At 40.8% G+C, this 25,561-nt stretch overlaps 1 protein-coding gene across 4 annotated transcripts in view; it reads left to right on the top strand.

Moving 5' to 3' along the window:
- The window catches only part of LOC139969020 (uncharacterized), a 73,983-nt gene that overhangs the window by 40,356 nt on the left and 8,066 nt on the right, over window positions 1-25,561 (top strand). Inside the window, exons 10-11 of one of the 4 annotated variants that reach the window (XM_071973714.1) lie at window positions 11,955-12,024; window positions 15,196-18,272. The exons of the other annotated variants lie outside the window; for them this stretch is intronic. Of the exons in view, the coding sequence (XP_071829815.1) occupies window positions 11,955-12,024; window positions 15,196-15,311 (186 nt within the window). The 3' untranslated portion in view covers window positions 15,312-18,272. Of the gene's footprint in view, window positions 1-11,954; window positions 12,025-15,195; window positions 18,273-25,561 lie in introns of those variants that run through there. 4 annotated transcript variants of the gene reach the window in all.

Genomic DNA, 25,561 nt, shown 5'->3' on the forward strand with positions numbered 1-25,561 from the left:
AAAGATGAGGACAACATGTAATGCCTTTAAATCCAACATAATATTTAGAATAGAATAGAAATAACTAAACGCTACACAAATTTTCGGACACCCTGGTCCTTCGTCAGGCATAAAAAGAGTGATTGAAATCACGATGGTCTACCGTAAGCCCCAGACTGCTCAAAGTGCTTAAACCCGGAAATATATATATATATACATATATATATATATATATAGATATATAGATATATATGGATATAGATATAGATATATATATATATATCTACATATATATACATATATATCTTCATATATATCTACATACATATCTATATATATATATATATATATATATATATATATATATATATATATATATATATATATATATATATATTATTAGAGAAAACCAGAGAAACAAGATATGACTCATAATTGACAAAAAAGGAGTAAGTTTTAGAAAATATATTGGAATTTTCAGCAATACTTGACGAAGGTCCCAGGGGGACCGAAAATTCCAATATATTTTCTAAAACTTACTCCTTTTTTGTCAATTATGAGTCATATCTTATTTCTCTGGTTTTCTCTAATAATATTTTCTTTTGGAGTAAACGTGGATTTTCATTATATTATATAGAAAAATATATATATATATATATATATATATATATATATGTAACGACTACTCGCCATGTACCTACGACATAGGAGCAGCGGGGTTAGGGGTGTTTACAATGACTCTAGTTGTCAGCTAGAATAGAGACGGAAGCTTAGAAATTAATGAAAAACATACACAAATCAGTAAGCAAAAACATTTATGATAGGGTACGACTGGCTTCTATATTCAGCAAGGTCCAGCAACCACTCAACGACACATACCATCAAGGAGCAGTACTGGTCTACTATAAACTATATGGTCTGAATATGAACACATGAAATCATAAACACAAATAATAATGATAACGACTCAGTTTGTGTGAATACATATGCATTGTAGCATTCCCACAACTTCAAACTGATCAAATACGACAAACTCTCTCTTGAAGTCTGTTATGACTAACGACACTATATAACTAAAAAAATACTGCACTCGGACATATGCGCTGTCGTGCCGATCCAGCATCTCTAGACCGCTCGGGGAACCATTGGGTGGAGTAGCCCCTTCCCTAGGTAGTTCAATACAACCAGCGTCTATATAGGAACGACCGGCGTCTATAAGTATTACCCGGCGTCTAACTGCCCAAGGCAATCAACAGAGTGTGTATCTCAGAGTACATGTATACAGTACGACCTGAATAATCAGAATATGCAGTATATCATGAAGACATATGAAATTGTCTTCAACTCTCTCAGGAGTGGTAAAGGTGTTGCCTCTGCTTGTGTCGGCAGGTGAGAGATGCATCCATTGGATGTAGCTAGGTTTTTAAGCCCTAAACATCTTAACTTCACCCTTAGAATTATAAGGTGGCCGATGACCACAAACAAAGAAGAGTTGTTTTGCCTTTACAGTTGAGAGAAGCCAGATGCTGCTTCCTAACAGGTATAACATAAGGGGTGTTACCACAAAACACACATTGGGAGCGCAGGAATGCGTAAGGGATGAGAACAGGAAGCTCAGAAGTAATCAGAGCCAAGAAAATTAATAAAGGGAAACAAAGAAAGAAAAGTGGATAAAAGATAAACATCAGGCCAGAGATAGACTCCTTGTCTCTCTCTAGTTAACCACTACTTACTCCCAACAGACATCCATTGTATTAGGAGTCAATGCCCTATGTACATGACATAGTTACCAGTACAAATGGAGGAGTTTGACCACATGGGGAAAAAATAGTAACAGTGGCTAAAATAGCACTCTGCTACACACATATATATATATATATAGTTATATATATATATATATATATAGTTATGAATGCGGGCATATGTTTACATTCATGCATGGTAGCTGGGGCTTATGTGTACCTTGGGCATATGCTTACCAACTTCTTGGTAAACATAAGTCTGAGGCATTACCAATTCAAATATCGTGCTTTGTGTAAACAACTTTCACTTCGTATGTAGCCAACATGATGGTATTTATCAGAAATTAACTTAGAATTGTTTGTATGTTCTTGCTATAAAGAGCATATTCAGTGCAAATCTGAGCCTTTCTCAACAGTGTATATAACGATATTTTAGCATACGGTGTAGGTATGATATATGTTAATCTCAACTTTCCGAGCAATATACGGGAAAACTAGGATATATATATCAGCGACATTCAGAATTTGTATTATAGACACATGATTGCTATTCTTGGTGAAATTTGGAATATTCTGGTTGCAAAATAACGAAAATTGGCAATTTTAGACCATTGCAGTACGAGACTTCTAACGACATGGCGCCATCAAATGTTAGACACAGCACAGAGGTAAACACTGTTCGTACGTATGCGAAGTAGGCTACGACTGTTGTACACATCCTGAACATCACCCAGCAACGTAAGTATCTCATTTTAGCTGTAATTTTATCGGTGAAAGACTACCTATAAGGTGCTCACTTGAAACCAACGCTTACACATTACCTGAATATCCAATATACTTCTTCATGGGAAACTTGTCGCCAATAACAGCAGTATTATTGGATGGAAAGTGTGCATATTAGCCGGTTGTACGGCATACCTTAGGCAAGCCTAAGCTAGGTACTATAGCCTTAGGGTAGGCGGTATCGAGTGTGCCAAGCCGAACAAGTACCTATCTCATTCATTAGGCTACTTGTTTATATTTAAAGGTCATGAGTAGGGGGCTTTGGGGCTTCCTTGCTGTTCTAAAGAATGGTAGCCTAAATTTACGTGTTACTACTAGTAGTATCATGGTGGGCTCATAATTGATGCACTTAAGCATAGGATTATGTGTTTTTCATATGTGTAGTTCCTCAGAAATGTAATGATCTCTAAATATTTAAGGTTCTGTAGTGTAGGCCTTAGTATATACATCCATTGACTTTGGATGCAGTTTGCTATGCTCTGAGCCTCTAAGCTCAGACAGGTCAGGTCCCAGAGATAAGTGGTATCATATTGAGGTAATGTTGGTAATTTTTAGGGTGTAAGATTCCAAATGACCAAGAAACGTGCAAAACTGGGTGGAGGGTGTTAAAAGCTTAAGAAAAACCACAATTTGGTCAGCAAATAGCTGAAATGGATTCAAGCTGATGAAATATGTAATTCTGCTAGACTGCAAAAAGTTTAGGTGGCCTGCTGAATCGTTGCTAGTAATATTTGAAGGTGCGTCAATTACGAGGATTACTATACTATTACTACTGCAACTTACGTGTAATGTATTGCATGGTGATACCTAGTACTACGTACTACAGTACTGGTAGTCCTACAACTTACAAACTACGTGTAGGCTAATCAATCGCAAATTCAACTAATTCAATGCATAACTCACTAAGAAAGTAAGTATCACATATATCATGCTGGCAAATCAAAGCAGCTGTCACCACTGCCATTACCACTCAACAATTTGAACAATAAAGTACTACTGTAGTAGTATTGGGCTATTTTCTTTGAATAAAGGACCCAAGGAGTTCTCAATCATCGTATTTTTCTGATGAAATGCAATTGGTTTTTGATTTGTTAGTGCAATGTGAATTGTGTAATTTCAATCGAACAATGCTTTGATTGAGAAATATTGGAAGGTTTTGCTGTCAATTAATTTGGACTTAGGCTGGGCAATTGTTTAATCAAAATCTTCATGGCTTATGGAAGTGGATTGACTTCATTTTAGTCCATATATTTATAAGATTCAATCAACAGGGAACGTAATGAGTATGCTCACGCTTCCACCTACCTTTTGGAGATAAAGCCCACCAGCCTGCTATGCTTGACTAGTGTAGAATTTTTTACTCATTTAAGGCCAGACACAATTGTTCAAATAGTGCAGATTAGAGAAAGGTGTCTTTGAACTCAGTCACATCTATGTATAATACTTATATAGTAACATAACATATCCTAGGCCTATACTGTTACTTTAGTCTCAGCTGTTTGTGACCATCCATCTTACACCTATTTTGTATTTCAGACCTGTAGATGAGGTTATATCCAAGATTAAGAAAAACTAGCCATTTGCAGGCAGCTATTAACTACTGCAAAGAGAAAACAGATCACACTTCATTGACATCTTGTTGGATAGATGACAAAATAGGTACAGTACATTGTTAAATTTTGTATATTTCCCAGTTAAACTTAGTACAAAGCATTTTGTCAGAGTTTATATAACTTAAAGATGTGCTAGCTATATTCCAAGTTCCAACATTCAACATGCCAACTCTACAAGAGATAATGCTCAAGCCAAGCTAGACATGATCTGAACCTCTCAGAAGCAACCAGTTTAGCAACATTCATTATTTCATAGTCTTTGTAAACTGAACTGTACCAGAAGAACACATACTAGAGAAACACATTAGAAGAATGATGTATATATTTTCAGGCTAATTTGAAGTCAGAGCTTTTCTTTTTACTACTACTACAGTCTACAGCTAGAATGTAATCTCATAAGCTTTGAAAGTGATAGCATGCTTAATATGGGGCCAGTAAGTACAGATCTTTAAGATACAATTAGTTGATTTGTTGCAGTTTCTGTGATCATGGGAGATGTATAAGTCTCACATCTCAATTGCTACACATACCAATTTTCTGCAAAATTTTAAGATTTTGTGTCATATGTTATTATACAGAAAAGGTCTTGATCCGGATTCAATAGTCTCTTTAAAGCTTTGATATGAGTTTGATATAAACTAGTGTTTGCACAAGTAACCCAGGTACCCACCCAACTGATTACTACCTGGTTTCGAACATACTACCCGGTTCCGACGTAAAATGTAAAGTTATAGTTTTGTACAAAATGTATAAGTTAATTTTTTCAGGAAACCTATTGCCGCATTGTTTTAATGTTTGCCACAATGCCCCCGAAAATAAATTACAGTTACTGTAGAAATGTTGATATGCCTCGAATCCATAGTCGCCATAGTCACAAGCTGCTATTTCATCAGTAAACACGTCTGATTCTTCTAGAATTGATGTATGTTACGCCTAATGTTCAGTTGTAACGTAAGAACAGGCCTCGGAATATGGCCAATATTTTTGCTCAAAGTAATGATGCACAAGTAAGTGCAAACTTCCCAAGTTAGTTTGGAGTAGTTTTTAGTTGTTATGACTTCTTTATGTTATGTTCTGTCTGGTAAAGTACCGTTTGGTACCTGAACCTCCCCCCCTTCTCCTTCATATCTCTACTTTCATCAATTCCCCCCCCCCCTTCTCCTTCATATCTCTACTTTCATCAATTCTTTAAAGTGCATTGAATGTCATTGATATTCAAATGAATTGAGGGGTATTTTTTTCTCTTTAGCAGCTAGAGAATGAGGAAGAAGCTACAGACAGTGATGTCAGAGATAATTCTGTAGTACCCTTAAGTTTTTGTTGCACTTGTTTTCCATTCTGTTGTTTCGGACAAACTTGTTTATAAGTGTAAGTAACAGACATTTATGGATAGGGTGGCACCTGTACATTAGCTCTTTTTACCACACAGAAAAGTGATGCTCTGATAAGCCCTTTCTCTGGAGAGTTAAGACTTTGTATTTCTTTGGAGGTGTGTGTGTGTGGGGGGGGGGGGGGAGGGAGGATAGCATGGGATTGGCTGGTGATCAGTTTGTTCATGGCTGAGTGCATGAATTTCTTGTTGGTTCACCGGTCAAAAGTTGGCTGACTGCTGGTTTAAGTACATTGGTTTGAAACCACAAATCTATTTCATATAATACACTTATATTTAGTGTTGCCCTTTATTTCAAATACTCTTTCATTATACTTCATTCAAATCTACAAAATGAAATTTCTTCCAGGCAGTAACCAATGACAGTTCCAGCCTGGAAAACATGTCCTTTTGTGGCCTTATGATTGATCATCTAAGAAAGATTCATCAATAGAAATTAAAGCTGTGTAAAACAGAGCAATATAATCATGCTCATCTAATTAATACTGTACTTCGTTTAACAGCCTTTACTGTACATTAACTTTGACAAAGGCTTATTTATTGATTGTTTACTTGGTTGATTAGTTGGTTATGTTTGATTATTTGCATATCTATTTTTATTGCAACCCCATTAAAAGAAAACATTTAATAAAATGGATAAATCTAGGACTATGTCAATGTATTAAAACTATAAGATGTCTCTTTGCAATTGCAAAGCAAGAAAGCAAATTGAAAAAGCATGTGTCAATGGAGCAATAGGATCTATATAGTTCATGACCCTGACCTGCTAGGATCATCTGAAATAAACTTAATGTTGACATTGTAATAATGTGTCAGAACTCATTCATGCTTGCTTCATATGTTATTCCATACAGATAGCAATTATCCCTTACTCATAACTTAAACCTAAACCAGTCCCATGATGAAATGTTGAAAGGAATAATATATATATCCTAAAGTATTCACTAGAAAGCGGACAAGTCAATACCAAATAAATTGGAAAAAGGCAAAAAGAGTACTGCATAGAATCCAATATTAAAGCACTATAGTGAGGTTGATCTGTATACATCTTATTGCCATTTATGCATTTGGGATTTCTAGTGGGTAAACTTCATGTTCATAGTGTATATCTGATATCTGTAAATGTTTGTTCATTCATTCAATAACTTTTAGAAATTGTGTATGCCCAGTTAGAATACTCACTCCACCCCTGTAAAATCACATTGAGAGTTGCTTCCAATGTTGATTGCCTAATTTTGTTACTGCAGGCAATACTGCATGTGCAGAGGTTAACTTTGACCCCTTTTTACCCTGTTTGTAATGGGGAGAAACATTGGGGCTGTGAAAACTTATCCCTTGGCTTCTGTTTTGCAACAAATGGCAAGGGGAGGGGGATGCCTTGTCCTTCATTGCTCTGTACATTAAGGTCAAAAGTAGCAGTGCTGGACATTTCACTATTAATATGGCATACTTAATAATGTTTCCCCACTCCAAAACATCTCCCCCTTTCTCTTCAATCTTGACCCTACCCCTCCTCTAAACCTGTTATGCAGACCCAATGCAAGATCACCTTGAAAGTTTCCTCCCTTTTAGATTGCCTTATTATGTTATTGATAACTTTCAATTTATGAAGAGGTAAACATAGACCCCAATGATCCATATTTGCAATGGGCCACAGGGATTTATTGTGGGCTATCAAATGTTCCCCCAGCTGGCTACCATCTGGAAGCTAAGGGTAGATTTCTTGGTGGTCCTGATTTATCCCCCCCCCTCCCTCTTATCCTCCCCTCCTTGTGTGGCTAAACTACAGGATATATCCCTACCCTACTTTTCTTCTTTTTTATTATCTAACCGATTTAATTTCACGGTAGTATTCTATATACTTCTCTAATATACCTTTGCCTAGCCCTATATGTAATAATGTTAACCTACTCCCAAATATCTTTGTCACATTTTTCCTTTAATCTCTACCCTCACCCATTCTCCATGCCCTTGTATGCATGACACAATGTAAAATCAAATTGAGAGGTGCTTCCTTTATTGATTGTCTAAGTTTGATAACTGCAATACTCAATGTGTAGAAGTTAACATAGACCCCAATTTACACTGTTTCCAACAAAACGAGCGGAAGGGGGGGGGGTGATCATTGGGGCTCTGAAGTGTACCCCCAGCTGGCTTCCATCTGGAAGCTGAGGGTAGACTTCTTGGTGGTCCTGATTATGTTTTAAGGTCTTCCCTGTGGATGCTCTGCCTCCTCCTCCCCCCTTGTTTGTCTAAGCTACTGGGAATATTCCTGCCCTGTTTTTTTCTACCTAAGGGATGAACAAATGTCAGCGGTATTGTTTAAAAAACTTCTGTTATACCTTCCATCTGGAAGCTAAGGGATGACTTCTTGGGGGTCCTGATTTTATTTCTACGTTGTTGTTTTTTGGGTGGGGGGGGGAGGGACATTCTGCCTTTACCTACCCCTCTGGCTAAGCTAAAGGGTTTGCCACACCCTACCATTTTCTCTGCCTGACTGGTACAATCAAATGACTTTTCAAATTAGGTAGTAGTCCTGGGTACATATTTCATGTTGTGTGTGTAGCCCCATTCCAGACTTTACCTTTCTGTTCAGAGCATCTCTACCCTGACCCCTTCTCCACCCCTAACAAAGAACCAATGCAGACTTTCATTGACATCTGCCCTCATGGAGTGCCTCATTTTGTTAGATCTGATGAAAGTCAATGTGTAAAGGTTGCATTGACCCCATTTTACCCTATTTGCACTGGTCCCTTGTGAATCATTGGGGAGGGGGCTGGAATGTTAAACGAACTTGCTGGCTTCCATCTGGGAAGCTAAGGGTAGTCTTGTTGGTGGTCCTGATGTTGCTTCCAACTTCACCTGGGGATGTTCTGCCTCTGCCCCCCTACCCTTCCCCTTGCGTTTGATCCCCTTCCTTTTGATAAGCTACCGGGTATATCTCTGCCCTCCTTTTCTGTTGCCTGGCCGATAAATTAATGTCAAAGGTGGTATTCCTATAAACTTACTAATACCTTTGCCTATATGTACTTAAGTTATCCCAACCCAAATTATTTCTCTTGATCACTCTCAATGTTAAAGATGTATAGGCCCCTAACTAAATGCTATACTTGCTATATGATTTCAAACTGCACTTTTCCTGGAGGCATTACCCTCTAAACTTTTCCCATAATGCTAAATAAGCAAAGAAGATGGCTGAATGTCCCAGTGAGGTAAATTACCTTCAGGGTGGTAATATGAAGAGTATAAAAATTATGACCATATTCAATGGACCATATTTGAAAATCTTGCATATTTGGGGTCAATACAGCATACCTTTAACATAGACCCTTTTTACCCTGTTTGCAATGGGAGAATTATTGGTAGGAGCCGGGCTGTGAAACATTTCCGTTCTGTCTTGAAGCTAAGGATGTTAGGGGAGGGGGTTTGTTGGAGTTGCCTTGACCTCCATTGCTTTGGCTATCCTGTATTTTGAGGTTAAAGGTTAAGCAATAGTAGTATTTCATTTATGTACTATTTTAGCCCATGTTAAAGAACCCTCCCACTTTCTGTTCAATTCCCACATTTACCATCATCTACTCCTGGTATGTATTGAACCAATGCCAAATCACATTGAGAGATAACTCCCTGATTGATTTGTAATTTTGTTACTTTTACACAAAATATTGTATACCTTGAAACTTTTGCTATAACCTGTGTAGGTTTAGTGTACACCCCATCGAAGGGTAGGGGGAATGGTGATGGCAAAGGGGCTGTAAATTTGTATCTCTTGGCTTCCACTTTGCAGCTGAAAGGATGTACATACCACATGGTATATGTCCCACCTATTTTCTCTTGCTATAAGAATTTGACTCTCCTGTACAAAAAAGTGCTATAATAATAATAATAAATGAGACTTATATAGCGCCAAATCAGTAAACAAAAGTTACTGCTCAAAGCGCTTTACAGAGAAAGTAAATTAATTTACAAAAGAACAAGTGAAAAAATGGGTCTTAAGTAGACTTTTGAAAGTAGAAAGTTTATAGCATGTTCGAATGTGATCTGGTAACTTGTTCCAGAGATAAGACCCAGAGTATTGGAAGCTTCTGTAACCATAGTTCTTCAATCGTGGTTTTGGAACAGTTAAAAACAGTTTGTTGGAGGAACGAAGTGTGCGAGTTGGAGTATATGGCCTGAGAAGTTGTGACAGGTACACAGGCCGTTCAAGATGATGAGCACAGAAGGTGAGAAGAAGTATTTTATACTGGATTCTGTAGCTGATAGGTAGCCAATGAAGTTCCTTCAGAAGTGGGGTGGTGCGACACTTTCTTCCTTTCCTTTTCACAATACGGGCAGCGGTGTTTTGGATCTTTTGGAGTTTCTTGATGGTCGAATCAGGAAGGCCAAATAAAAGTGAATTAAGAAAATCAAGCTTTGATGTCACAAACGCATGGACCAGTATCTCACAAGTCTTATTATCGAGGTAATTCCTCATCAAACTGATTTTCCTAAGTTGCCAATTTGCAGAACGACAGAGATTAGTAACGTGATTTTCAAGTGACATGGTCTGGTCAAAATATGCACCAAGGTTTCTAACAGTTGAGGAGATATTAATAGAGTCTTTACCAACAGTAAGTGGTGGAAAATTAGGTGTAACTTCAGAGAAACGTGATCGAAAAACAATAAACTCTGTTTTATCACAGTTTAGTTTCAACTGATTAGTTGTAAGCCAAGTGTTTACAGCACTTATACAGGTTTCCATTTTATGAAAAGCATTTGGCACATCATCCTTATCGAAAGCAAGAAGTAATTGAGTATCATCCGCATAATGATGGAAATGAACACCATGGTGCCGAATAATATCACTCAACTCCGCAAGATATAAAGAAAAAAGAACAGGTCCAAGTACAGAGCCCTGTGGAACACCAGTAACTAATGGACGAGGAGACGAGAGAACATCTTCAATTTTCACCTGTTGATAACGCTCAGTAATATAAGAATTGAACCAGGATAGAACAGTACCACCTAATCGATACTTTTACTGCAGTCTTTCCAACAAAATGGAATGATTAACTGTATCAAAAGCTGATGATAAGTCTAAAAGAACTAAAAGGACAAAGCAGTCTTCATCAAGCTTGGATGTAATAAAATTATGAACTGCATTGAGGGCAGTTTCCGTACTGTGACCAGACTTATAAGCTGACTGGTATGGTTCGAGAAGATTCTCCTGTGTAAGATAATCCATTAAGCGAGATAAAACTGTCTTTTCCAGAACCTTTGAAACGAAACTCAAGTTCGAAATAGGGCGATAATTTTTTAAACAGTTTCTATCTAAGCTGGTCTTTTTAAGTACAGGAGTCACATGAGCAACCTTAAAGGAATCAGGTACGGTTCCTGTTGACATAGAAGTATTGACAATATTCGTGATGAGAAGAATGAGTTCTGCTGAACAACCTTTAGCTAACCATGTTGGCAGCGGATCAAGCATACACGATTTTGATGGAGAGTTTTTGATAATTTTAAGTATTTCATCTTCAGTAGCTTCAGAGAAACTGTCGAACGAAGATGCAGGCAATGGCTCAGTCAAACAATTTGCAGAAAGATGAAGACTTTGACGATTTAACATAGTACAAAGTTCCGAGATCTTCTTGGAAAAATAAAGGGAGAATCTCTCAGATAACTCTGTATGGCAGGAATAGTTCGGCAGGATGGCACACTTCTGTTTATTTGAAAGAAAATCAACAGTCTTGAAAAGATCTTTAGGAGATGATGTATCCGCAATAATAGTGGCGTAATAATTTCTCCTTGCAATATAAATTTTGTTCTGCACAACTTTACAATGTTCCTTAAAAAGTTCTCTATGAACAGATAAACCTGTTTTGCGCCACTGACGCTCGTGCTGTCTCCTAACTTTCTTAGCTTGGACAATATCATGACTAAACCAAGGTTCAATTTTCTTGTCAGGTTTGACGACCTTCCTAATAACAGGGGCATGTTTATCAAAAATAAAACTCAATGAATCATAAGTAGAAACAAGTTCAGGGAGTGAACCCTTTTGATCAACCCTGCAAATTGGGCTATCATTGATATCAGATCTAAACTGAACCAAGTCAATATCTTGTGTCCTACGATAACATATGACTGGTTTATTCACAACAGTGGTCTTTGCACAGTTAATGCTACCGGTAATAATCATATGATCAGATACATGTGGATCCATGACTCTGTATAGTAAGCAATTACCCTGACATGTCACACAATTGAATAGAAACATGCTGATAACAGCTAATCATATATGGTGTAAAACAGTTTTTGAATAATCTATCATTTGATTTTAAAATGTTGAATATAGGACTTTTGACTTCATATACTATTTTAATTGTACATTACACTATCTCGTTCAGCTATAGTTATGTTCAATCTTCCTGATCTTCCAAAATTATGATGTGTTGGATATTTGTTTTACAGATACACACACAAACTGACTGCAACAACAAGACAGATGGAAAATATTCAGTCTCTAAATCAGATGAGGATGGTGAGTTCTGACTGTTTCTCCACAGGATTGTCCTTAGCCGGCTAAATAAATGTAGCATCTTGTAAAATTCCAGCTAACTGCACTCTGCTTGCTTTTATGTCATCTTTATGTTACTGTACAATAAACCACATATAAAAAAGTGAGGTATATGACTAGAACAGAACAACTGTTGAAGATATAATCTTATCTAGGTCATACTGCTGTATTGGCCCCAAATATAGCATGCTACCGCAAAAAAAAGTTTCCTACAATTATGTAATCCACCTGCCATGGTCGTAAAATGACCTCATTTTAACAGTTATCCTGCACTGCCTGGCTCATATCTTTCCTTGTATCAGAATCTTTGTGTATAGACACTGTTTGGTAAACTACACTGTAGACATATAACGATATATTACTAGGCAGTGTTTACACGAAGAACCTCAGTGTCAACAAACTGTGGAGGCTACTTCATAGTGACCAAGGTCATTTATGAAAGTGGCAGGTTGATAACATAATTACGAAACTTTCCTAGCTATTGCAAGTTATAAGTGGTCACAACACAACAGATTTTGCAATGTAGCATTTACACATATGGAAATACAAACTTTTCTTACTTTGGTAATAAACTGGAAACAACAATTAAGGTTATTTAGGGACCATTTTCATCTAAAGGCTAGAGGGTTCAGTTGAAATTCAAGGCCAAAGTCTGAAAACCTCAAGTAGCAGTGGGTACATTGTTTAGATATTAACTCTTTATCTTTAGACATTGATCAATTTATAAAGAAGAATTCCACTCAAAAACTTGCCTGAATTCATCCTTTCATATACGAATCTAGTCAGACTATAATCAAGCATTCACCTATCAGCATGTCCGATATGAGGAGAAGGAGCATGGGGAAATTCATCCTCATCACAGTAAGCTGGTCTACCATTAATACTCATTTACATAATGACAAACACACAATCTGTAGGCATACATGACACTTTAAGAGGGGGTGAAATGGACAGATTTATTTGAATCATCATTTTCTATACACTCGTAGCTTTCCAATGATACACAATTTGTGTCAAACAAAGCTTGCATCCTCCAGGAATAAACAATCAAAAATTCTTGGGCAATAAAATCTTTCCAAAAAATTGTTGTATATATGGTAATGCGCCGTGACGTCAGTGGAGGAACCCAGTGCACTTCCGGGCGCTATTTTTACATTCTTAAACGTCTGAGTACACACAACAATTGGTACACTGAGTACACGTAACAATTGGATGATACAACTTACGAAGGCTAGCCTGTTATACAACGTCTATTAGTTAGGTCTAGACCCATGTTACTACTACTAGTACTATAGGGTTGCACTTGCATTATAAGTAACACAATTTCTAGAAGATTTGCTACTATGTTAAGTAGCAGGATCATCGACATTCGAGTAAATTTAACTCACATTATGGTCTTAATAATGGTAGTTTTGTTTATGCTCAACCGTCCAATTTCGGTTCAGGATAGTCCAACCGTTCTGCTCGGGGACTTCCATCGGCAGCAACGCGTCTCGGCCATCAGGAACGTATTACAATTCTTCTGCAAGGGGCTCAATTGATAGGATATAACACCAATATCTTCATCACCCTCAAAAACTATTTCCTCTTCTTCCTCAAGAAAATAATTTTTGTCAAAGCTTTTGAATGTTCTGAGAGGTGAAGGCCCATTTCCTCGGAATCGGAAGATTCGGGAGATGACATTTTCAGTCGATGAGGAGAGTGTGTTGTATTTACCTGTACGTAGTAAACTGTATAACGCCGTTACAGTAAATATCGGGGAGTCAGCTTTGGCTGAAATGGTCCCTTTACTGACGTCATATGAACTGCAGGTTTTTTTCATAAGTGTCTGCTCGGGAGTTCTCTAGGGAATACTTCGACAGCGCATTTCTGGCTTTGGCAGCTGCATTTACGGGAAGTAGTGAATGGGTGGTGTTGAAGTAATGTAGATGAATAATTCTAAGACATGAAAATCCACCATTTCGTCCCCTCTTTAACTTCCAAGTTATGTCTCATACAAGAGTTGAAGTTTGGTTAAACTCATGTGTTTTTGCACCATATTGACTGAAAAAAGCTTGCTTTGCTTTTGGAAATGTCAAGAAGTAAAACCATAGTCAACCAGGAAGCTCGTAGCCCATAGTTTTTATGTCTATGTTACTTCAAATTTAAGGCAATGAAGACTCGCCCCAAACCGTGTGCGGCCATCTGAAAAAAATTAAATTTCTGTTGCTTGCAAGTGTCGCTACAAAATGCCGACAGTAATGAAATGTGATACCTTGTTATCTTTAGCTGGACCTGAGATGTCCATCGCTGTATCGTTTGTATACTGTGCTGTGGGTATTGACGGTAGCTGTATATACTGACTGTACACTACTGTCTAATTACCAATGGTAGCAAGCTGTGTGTATATTTTATGGCATTGATGATGGTGTCTAACACTTCTGTTACACCTCATTCGAAACTAGGTCAGATAACAGGCATTAGATGTTTCTTTTTGCGCGAGTCTTCACACCCTTTAATTGCCATCATAGTTTGTTTTGGGTCAGCCAGAATAAAAGTTTGAAACAGCTTAGTGTAGTAAGAAATTAAGTATTTTGTTTTTCGTTTAAAATGTAAAAGCCTGTATTATTCATTCACTTCATCATTACATACCGTTGCTACACAACATTGCTAATCTGTCATTCACATGTAGTATTGGTTTATTGCAATGTGAAATCAAGTGGTGAAACACACACAATGGACAAGAGTGGACTAACTACACTGTAAGACAAGCCTGGACTAACTACACTGTAAAAGTCCTTGTCCCTTAAATCATTCTGAACCACAATATGGCTATGTTGATGAATAATCCAACCAGAGTTCATAAGTATTTTAAGCTGTTATCATATATACCACAGGAAAATTTATACCAGAACCTGATGAAAGAAGCATGGAACTGGGAACACTTCATGAAAGTTGTGAAAGTGTCTTCATCTGAATTTATTGAAATCTATATTTCTTTTTAATTAAAGAAGACATCAATGTTGATATCAGTAATGATTGGCTCTGTGTACAGTGAATGTAATTGGGCAGTTTGTGGTGACTGTGGGTGTTACCAATGCATTTGCAACCATGGTTTAAGTGCAATTTGTCATTTCTTTTACTTCTAATTTACAGCTCATAAACCGCTTCAACAAAGGCAAGGATGTCCACAGAGATTGTCACAGTGCCCATTCTGTTCAAAGACCTTGGCTGGATCTCGACAAAAAGAAATCAAGAACCATTTCAATTAAGAATTTTGACCAATGGTGACCATATTTGAATATATAGCATATTTGGGGCCAATAGAGCATACCTTTGATACACTGTTCATTTCTATCACTTTACCTCCATTGATTCATTAATGTGAAATTTAATTTCTTATCAGTACAACTTTCATGTTTAATCAAAGCAAAATTGACAGTCTACTGTTCATGTGATGCTCATTTGGATGAATCTCAAATAATAGTTAAAGTAAATTTCACATGGCTTTACTAATCAGCTTAGTTTGTCATCAATATATCATCATGATACACTGTTGTTACACGATGCACATTACAAACATTGTACCATGGGTGATTCATTAAAATTGCATATCTGATCATCAGCACAATCTTCCTTCTTTCAGAGCAAAAATCATTTTTATTCTAGCTGTTCTCTTGTTGTTATGTGACTGTTCATTGCCAATTTTCCAAATTATTTATCAAAATGTTCTTCTTTTTCAACACACAATATTCACACAACACATTTTTCTTAGAGAGTTTTGTTTATTTCCCCTTCTTAATGGTTGAATCAATGTGCCACATTGGAATAAAAAAGAGACTTTAAAAAGAAATAAAAAAGAAAAAAAGGTTTAGCAAGTTGTTGAACAGTCAACACCAATTGACTGTTATTAGTCACAACAAGTTCAACAAGATACTTACAAGTTTATACAATAGAAAGCAGTAGAGGCTCCTGCTGTGTTTATCATTTAAGTCACAACAGGTTGAAACAAATTTCATTGGAATTTTCTGTATTAACGGCGAGAAACCAAATATGTCAATTCGATAAAACCAATACTAATCGATGCCCTATTGTATGCCACTTATTTTGGCTCTCATCTCTTAATCATAAGTGTCTGCATGTGTTATGTTGAGACTCTTGTCACTGAAGCTAATTATCACCAGTATAGCTGTCTTCATTCTATAAATTGAATATATTATATTGAATTGTATTGAATTATTGTAATGAAATGACCTAATGTTAATATACATTTTTCATTGGATCATTTTGATCTCTGGAGTTGTTTTTGCATTGTTGACTTTAATTATTCAACAAGGATTTTCCTAAAAATAGATGACATTTGCATTCAGTGTTGTAGCCTTAATTGACATAATTTTGCATGAAAAAAATCACCTAATATACTGTCATACATTAATTATCTCATGCATTCTGTGTTGTATCTTTGACCTCCTATGCATAAAATAACCAAGCAAAGTGTCAAACATTGGAATTCTTCATTTCATGCATTTTGTGCTGTAGCCACCATGTACTCCACTTAATGTTAAAGAAAAAGCACCCTGGTAAATATGCATTCTTCATTTCATGCATATGTATTGCAGCTATCTTTGATCACCTTCGCATGAAAAGAAATCACCAAACCTACTGTGAAAGTCAATATTGAAAATGACTTAAAATATGATATAGATAGTCCCACCGTTCAGATATAATTTGTTTATTTAAATGCACACTGAAAGTGCCTTTATACTTGGTATGTTAAGGATCATGTATGCACTTTTAACAGTACAGTTAACAATTGAAATGGTAATAACTGTCTGAAAATTGCCCTTTAGTCATTGTTGTCTAATCATTCCCAGTAGCTGGAGTACTACTCAGTCTAGCACACATACACTAATACTTTTATGGCCTGCATTGACAATCCCATGTTCAAAGACATTCACCATTTATGAAGGACAAAAGGCATTGTAGTCAAGCCTAAGTGGTCTTGTGGAGCCAGATTTGCTGATAAAACATTTTACCCTTAGGTTTGCAGGTTAAAGAAAGCAACATGAAAGCTTGAAAATAAAAGATAAAATAAAAAAAATTATATAAAAGACAGAAGGAAACAAATGCCTCATATTCCGCTATTTTGTGGTACCGGTATTATAAGATATCAAGGCCAGAATTCTGCCTTAATTAAGCATTTCATAGTGATGCAATCCTCTGTTTCAGGTATTGTTTAAAGTGAAATGTCACAAATTGGTATTGTCCTATATGCATAATAGACCCATTCATTAATGGTTCATCCACCTGTCCTACTTTTGAATATATTTGTTAACTCACAATTGAAATATTATGTAACATCTTGCCAGTCCAAACGCTTTGCATAAGTTTAATCCTCTTGGGATTACATAACAGAAGTAAAACCCTTTGTGTACGTTAATAAAATGTGACAAATTAAAAAAGCATGTAGTATGTCTTCATTTGTGTTAGTGCTTTTGTAATCTTTTGTAGATTATTTAGGCAACCAGATGGAACAAGATGGAAAATGTAGTAATTCACTTTGCAGTTCATTTCCCAATCCTTGTCTTTTTGTTCATTTACACTGGAGAGGAATGTGTTTTTTCAAAGTTTTAAACACTTCTACTCATTTGGAACAAATAATTTCAGCTTCATTGTTTGTTTTCCATGATTGAACCCTATACTATAGGAGAGGGGCGTTAAAATTGTCCAATTTACCTTGGAGGAGGTGTTATGTATCATCCTCCCTTTTCAGTGGCTGACCTGTCCATTTAGGTCAAGGTAGTAGCAGTCCTGGATATTTCACCTATACCATTTGTAAACTAAATGAACATACACCAAAACATCTTGCACTTTCTCTTAATCGCTGCCCTTACACATCCTTCACCCCTGGTATGCAGTGAACCAATACATCTGTCTTGCAAATAGGGGGAGGTACAAAGCCTGTCCACCCATCAGCAGTGTTCGATATTTCATTTACTAATGTTACCCAACTCTAAAACACCTTCCCCGTTTTCTTCAATCTCTACCCTTACCCATTCTCCATCTCCTGCTATGCAGACCCAATGCACAATCAAATTGAGAGCTACCTCCCATATTAATTGCATAGTTTTGTTACTGTAATTCACAACTGAAATAGACCTTGAAAATTTTGATGCAAGATCTGATGACAATAAATATACTGGTTAACATACACCCCACTTTTTGGACAGTGAAGCCTTTCCTGTTGTTTTTATGCAACTAGGCGGAGGGGGTTTTGGCCCTACTTTATTTCTATGACCTGTACATTGTCGTAAAAGTTAGTATTCCTAAAGCATTAACTAACAAGTTTGCCTATATATATGTTTCACCACTCAAAATCATTTTCCACTTTGTGTCCACCCCCGCCCCCTACATCACTGGCATGCACTGAAGCAAAACAAAATCACATTGGGAGCTGCCTCCTTTATTGATTGCATAATTTTGTTTCTTTCACACCAGATATAGACCTTCAAAACATTAGTGCTAAATCTGATAACACTAAATATATGTGGAGATTAATATACACCCCTTTCTTGGTGGAGGGTGGGGGTGTGAATCATTTCCATTTGTTTTTTATGCAACTAAGGGGAAGGGGGTGTGCTGCCTTTCCTTTCGCCTATGGGTTACCTGCACAAAGTTAGTATTCCAGGATAATGTCACACATAACTTTGCCTATATATGATTTTACACCACTCAAAAACATTTTACCCTTTGTGTCCAGGGCCCACCTTTACCCATCCTCTCCCCCTAGCATGCAGTGAACCAAAGCAAAAACACATTGGGAGCTTCTTCCCTAAATAATTGCATAATTTTGTTTCTTTCACACCAGATAAAGACCAGCCTACAACATTAATGCTATATCTGCAAATGCTAAATGTATGTAGATGTAACATACACCCCAGTTTTGGGGGCTGTGAATTATTGCTCTTTATTTTGTTCATGCTGTTAATGGGAGGGGGTGTGCTGGCCTTCCTTTTGTTTATTTGTAACCTGACATTACATCAAAGTTAGTATTGTAGGATATCTCACTACAATAACTTTGCCTATAATGTTACACAACTTTGATACATTTTCTCCCTTGTGTCCAGCACCACCCTAACCTTCCCCCTCCTCCAACCATTGCGTGCAGTGAAGCAATGCAAAATACTATTGGGAGCTGCCCCTCTTATCTATTGCATTTCTTTCTTTTACACCAGATATATACCTTTAAAACATTAATGCCATATCTGATAACACTACATATATATATATCTGTAGAGGTTAACATACACTCCATTTGTAAGGACAGTGAATAATTTCCCTTTGTTTTGCATGCAGTTAATGGGACATTGTGTCCTACCCTACCTATTGTCTATGGGTTACCTGTACATTGCATCAAAGTTAGTGTTCCAGGAAATTTCACTACAATAGCTTTGCCTATACTGTACTGTTTTAACACTCCACTACACTTTGTGTCCAGTCACCACCCTTACTCCCAACCCACCCCCCCCCCCCCCCCGCTCCAACCACCACTGCCATATAGAAGCACATTGGGAGCTGCCACCTATATCGATTGCATAATTTTTGTTTCTTTACACCAGATTTATACCTTACAAATAGAAGTGAGATATCTGATAACACTATATATATATAGAGGTTAACATACACCCCATTTTTGTTGGGGGGGGGGTAGGAGCTGTGAATCATTTCCCCTTTTTTTCATGGTAGTAAGGCGAGGGGGTGTGGAAAGCCTTCCCAGGGATGTCTCTAGAGGGGGTGTGGGGATGTCTTACCCCCCCAATCTTGGTAAAACTGACGATAGTTGTAAAATTTGAGTGCGACAGTCGGAATTTCCTACTGTCACACTCTAATTTCTCCGACTGTCGCACTCTAACTTTCATACATTCTTGTAATTTTTGAGTGACCTAAAATTTTCAGTCAAAATTGACCTTTAATCAGTCATATTTACCACGTTTTCCTTGTCACATTGAGAAATTGTGTCTCGCGATCCTTATACCCCACCATACAAAACTTTGTATGATATTGAATACTCTAAAAAAATGCCTAATAGAACTACTGTGCAATGTAAGCAATTATAAAACTCAATGCTAATCTACGGAAGCTTTAAAGTGCCATCAACATTTGTTGATCAATTGTTCACTTCATTCCATCTGAGCAATTGAAAATTTTTTTGCAAAATGTTTAATTGACAACTTATCGTATCTCGTCAACTCAACATTTTTCTGCAAAATATTTAATTGTTCACTTCCAAACGTTCAGTTGGAATGAAGTGAACACTTGATTTTTTTCTTCATGTGAGTGATAAATAGCCCCAACCCTCCCCCCCTCCCCCTTAGAAAATAATATTAAGCGCGCTAGGAAAAAGCACTGCATTTTTTGGTAATTTACTATGTCGTCAAATATAATTTGTTGAAAAAAAAGTTTTCCCCTTTGTTACGTTAACATATAGCTTTTGTACTTAGTAGTCTATGTAGCCTATCAAGTAGATAACTTAACTATAAACAGTTGCTTACTTGCTTAACCAGAGTGATTAATACGATTGTGAAGTGAGGGCCAGTGGTACAAATGTACCGAAATAAAGATCGAAACAAAAGTGCAGTTGTGAAAGATAGGTACCGTGTCTGACTGACACTGACCGTATCGTTGGCGAGGATTGCGGGGGGGGGGGGGGGTACAAGGCAGCAGTCGCAATTTTCTGGCTCCAAAACCCATCCAGTTGGAATTTCAGACAGTACACCTCCCCCCCCCCCCAATGATCAGGCCTTAGCTACATCCCTGACCCTTCCTTTCGTCTTTGGTAATCGGTACATTAATGTCATAGTTAGTATTCCTGGATATTTCACCAATAACTGTGCCTATTTATAGTTTTACTCCACTCCCCTGTGTGTCCAACACCTTCCACCGCCTCACACACCTCCCCCCACTCACCTTTCACTTTCCACCGCCTGGCACGCACCTTCCACCGCCTCGCACACATCTCCCACCCCTCCCACTTACCTCTCCCCTGCCTCACCTTCCACCGCCTCGCACGCACCTTCCACCGCCTCGCACCCACCTTCCACCCCCTCCCACTTACCTCCCCCCGGCCTCACCTTCTCCCCTCGCACTCACCTTTACCCCCTCTCACTCATCCTCCCCTGCCTCACCTTCCACCACCTCGCACACACCTTCCATCCCCTAGCACCTTCCATCTCCTCGCACACACCTTCCACCCCCTCACACTCACCTCCCTCCTGCCCTCCTGCCCCACTTTCCACCGCATCGCATGCACCTTCCACCCCATCCCACTCACCTTCCACCGCCTCGCACCCACCTTCCATCTCCTCACACACACCTCCCCCCACTCACCTTTCACTTTCCACCGCCTGGCACGCACCTTCCATCGCCTCGCACACATCTCCCCCCCCCCCCCCCCCCCGGCCTCACCTTCTCCCCTCGCACTCACCTTTACCCCCTCTCACTCACCCTCCCCTGCCTCACTTTCCACCACCTCGCACACACCTTCCATCCCCTAGCACACACCTCCCCCATCGCACTCACCTTCCAACGCCTCGCACACACCTCTCACCACTTCGCACACATCTTCCTACCCCCCCACTCACCTCCCCCTGCCTCACCTTCCCCCCAAGCACTCACCTTCACCCCTCCCACTCACCTTCCCCCTGCCTCACCTTCCACCGCCGCGCACGCACCTTCCATCCCCTCGCACACACTTTCCACCCTCACCCACTCACCTCCCCCTGCCTCACCTTCCCCCCTCGCAATCACCTTCACCCCCTCCAACTCACCCTCCCCCTGCCTCACCTTCCACCACCTCGCATGCACCTTCCATCCACTAGCACACACCTCCCCCCTTGCACTCACCTTCCACCGCCTCGCACGCACCTTCCATCCCCTCACACACACCTTTCCCCCCCTCGCACTCACCTTCAACCCCCTGGCACACACCTCTCACCGCATCGCACCCACCTTCCACCCCCTGCCTCACCTTCCACCGCCTCGCACCCATTTTCCATCCCCTCCCACGCACCTTCCACCCCTTGCACTCACCTCCCCCCACTCACCTTCCACCGCCTTGCATGCACCTTCCACTGCCTCGCACACACCTTCCACCCCCTCACACTCACCTCCCCCCTGTCCCACTTTCCACCGCATCGCATGCACCTTCCACCCCATCCCACTCACCTTCCACCGCCTCGCACCCACCTTCCATCTCCTCGCACACACCTTCCACCCCCTCACACTCACCTCCCTCCTGCCCCACTTTCCACCGCATCGCATGCACCTTCCACCCCATCCCACTCACCTTCCACCGCCTTGCACCCACCTTCCATCTCCTCGCACACACCTTCCACCCCCTCACACTCACCTCCCTCCTGCCCCACTTTCCACCGCATCGCATGCACCTTCCACCCCATCCCACTCACCTTCCACCGCCTCGCACCCACCTTCCATCTCCTCACACACACCTCCCCCCCACTCACCTTTCACTTTCCACCGCCTGGCACGCACCTTCCATCGCCTCGCACACATCTCCCACCCCTCCCACTTACCTCTCCCCTGCCTCACCTTCCACCGCCTCGCACGCACCTTCCACCGCCTCGCACCCACCTTCCACCCCCTCCCACTCACCTCCCCCCGGCCTCACCTTCTCCCCTCGCACTCACCTTTACCCCCTCTCACTCACCCTCCCCTGCCTCACCTTCCACCGCCTCGCACCCACCTTCCATCTCCTCGCACACACCTTCCACCCCCTCACACTCACCTCCCTCCTGCCCCACTTTCCACCGCATCGCATGCACCTTCCACCCCATCCCACTCACCTTCCACCGCCTCGCACCCACCTTCCATCTCCTCGCACACACCTTCCACCCCCTCACACTCACCTCCCTCCTGCCCCACTTTCCACCGCATCGCATGCACCTTCCACCCCATCCCACTCACCTTCCACCGCCTCGCACCCACCTTCCATCTCCTCACACACACCTCCCCCCCACTCACCTTTCACTTTCCACCGCCTGGCACGCACCTTCCATCGCCTCGCACACATCTCCCACCCCTCCCACTTACCTCTCCCCTGCCTCACCTTCCACCGCCTCGCACGCACCTTCCACCGCCTCGCACCCACCTTCCACCCCCTCCCACTCACCTCCCCCCGGCCTCACCTTCTCCCCTCGCACTCACCTTTACCCCCTCTCACTCACCCTCACCTTCCACCACCTCGCACACACCTTCCATCCCCTAGCACACACCTCCCCCATCGCACTCACCCACCCTTCCCTGCCTCACCTTCCACCACCTCGCACACACCTTCCATCCCCTAGCACACACCTCCCCCATCGCACTCACCTTCCAACGCCTCGCACACACCTCTCACCACCTCGCACCCACCTTCCACCCCCTCCCACTCACCTCCCCCCGGCCTCACCTTCTCCCCTCGCACTCACCTTTACCCCCTCTCACTCACCCTCCCCTGCCTCACCTTCCACCGCCTCGCACCCACCTTCCATCTCCTCGCACACACCTTCCACCCCCTCACACTCACCTCCCTCCTGCCCCACTTTCCACCGCATCGCATGCACCTTCCACCCCATCCCACTCACCTTCCACCGCCTCGCACCCACCTTCCATCTCCTCGCACACACCTTCCACCCCCTCACACTCACCTCCCTCCTGCCCCACTTTCCACCGCATCGCATGCACCTTCCACCCCATCCCACTCACCTTCCACCGCCTCGCACCCACCTTCCATCTCCTCACACACACCTCCCCCCCACTCACCTTTCACTTTCCACCGCCTGGCACGCACCTTCCATCGCCTCGCACACATCTCCCACCCCTCCCACTTACCTCTCCCCTGCCTCACCTTCCACCGCCTCGCACGCACCTTCCACCGCCTCGCACCCACCTTCCACCCCCTCCCACTCACCTCCCCCCGGCCTCACCTTCTCCCCTCGCACTCACCTTTACCCCCTCTCACTCACCCTCACCTTCCACCACCTCGCACACACCTTCCATCCCCTAGCACACACCTCCCCCATCGCACTCACCCACCCTTCCCTGCCTCACCTTCCACCACCTCGCACACACCTTCCATCCCCTAGCACACACCTCCCCCATCGCACTCACCTTCCAACGCCTCGCACACACCTCTCACCACTTCGCACACATCTTCCTACCCCCCCACTCACCTCCCCCTGTCTCACCTTCCCCCCAAGCACTCACCTTCACCCCTCCCACTCACCTTCCCCCTGCCTCACCTTCCCCCTCGCAATCACCTTCACCCCCTCCAACTCACCCTCCCCCTGCCTCACCTTCCACCGCCTCGCACGCACCTTCCATCCACTAGCACACACCTTCCCCCTTGCACTCACCTTCCACCGCCTCGCACGCACCTTCCATCCCCTCGCACACACCTTCCCCCCCCTCGCACTCACCTTCAACCCCCTGGCACGCACCTCTCACCGCATCGCACCCACCTTCCACCCCCTGCCCCCCATTTTCCATCCCCTCCCACGCACCTTCCACCCCTTGCACTCACCTCCCCCCTGCCCCAATCCAGTGCTATATATATATATGTATATATATATATATATATATATTCCTGCTACTCCTTGTCACTTTCGGTGATCATGCACTGAAGAAGAGCTAGTTTTGCTCGAAAGCTCTGCAAAAACCAAACATTGGCTGTTTTACTTCCAATCACTTACCTAATTCAATTATTGTATCTCACTCGAGATCCAGCCTTTCTCTAAATGCAGCATAGTTGTTTAACAGTTTTTCCGTTATTCCTATATATATATATATATATATATATATATATATATATATATATATATATATATATATATATATATATAAATATATATTGGAATATCACATGTAGATACCATGACTACAAATCTATCCGTCTGTCAACAATTACATACAAATTGCTATTACTTGTGCATTCCTTTGCAGATAGGATGCACTTGGTCACAATGATCACCAAGTAAGGGGGCATCAGTGGTGGTGTTCAGGAATTAGAGGTCAAAGAACATAAAGGATTTATATTCAGCTATTTTGTGAAAACACAAGTTATAATGATTCAACAATTTGAATGGGGTGAAAGTGAGAGTTGTTAAAAATTGTCTTTGACTTTTCCACATATGGGATGTCAGGAACTTGAGGTCAAAGGTTATTTTGGGTCATTCTCTGCCATTTTAGGAAACCACAATTGTTAGATGTGTAGTTTGCACATATACTATGAAACTGCTTATAAAGGTTTGTTTGCAATCAAAATGCTATTGCATAAAACGGCTTCAATTTTCACTTTCAATGTTCTAATTTTTGCTAATCTGGGTAATTTTTGTCTTCTTCAGTGTAACTCAATAAATGGAATACTTCATATGATCCATCGCAGCAACATTGGTGATGCAGTTTTAAGTTGTCTAGTTAGCTTAATTAATGTTAACAAGTGCTTTTTTCGTTTTGCCCTTTTCTC

This window comes from Apostichopus japonicus, chromosome 6, assembly GCF_037975245.1.
Source record: "Apostichopus japonicus isolate 1M-3 chromosome 6, ASM3797524v1, whole genome shotgun sequence".
Classification (NCBI taxonomy): Eukaryota; Metazoa; Echinodermata; class Holothuroidea; order Aspidochirotida; family Stichopodidae; genus Apostichopus; species Apostichopus japonicus.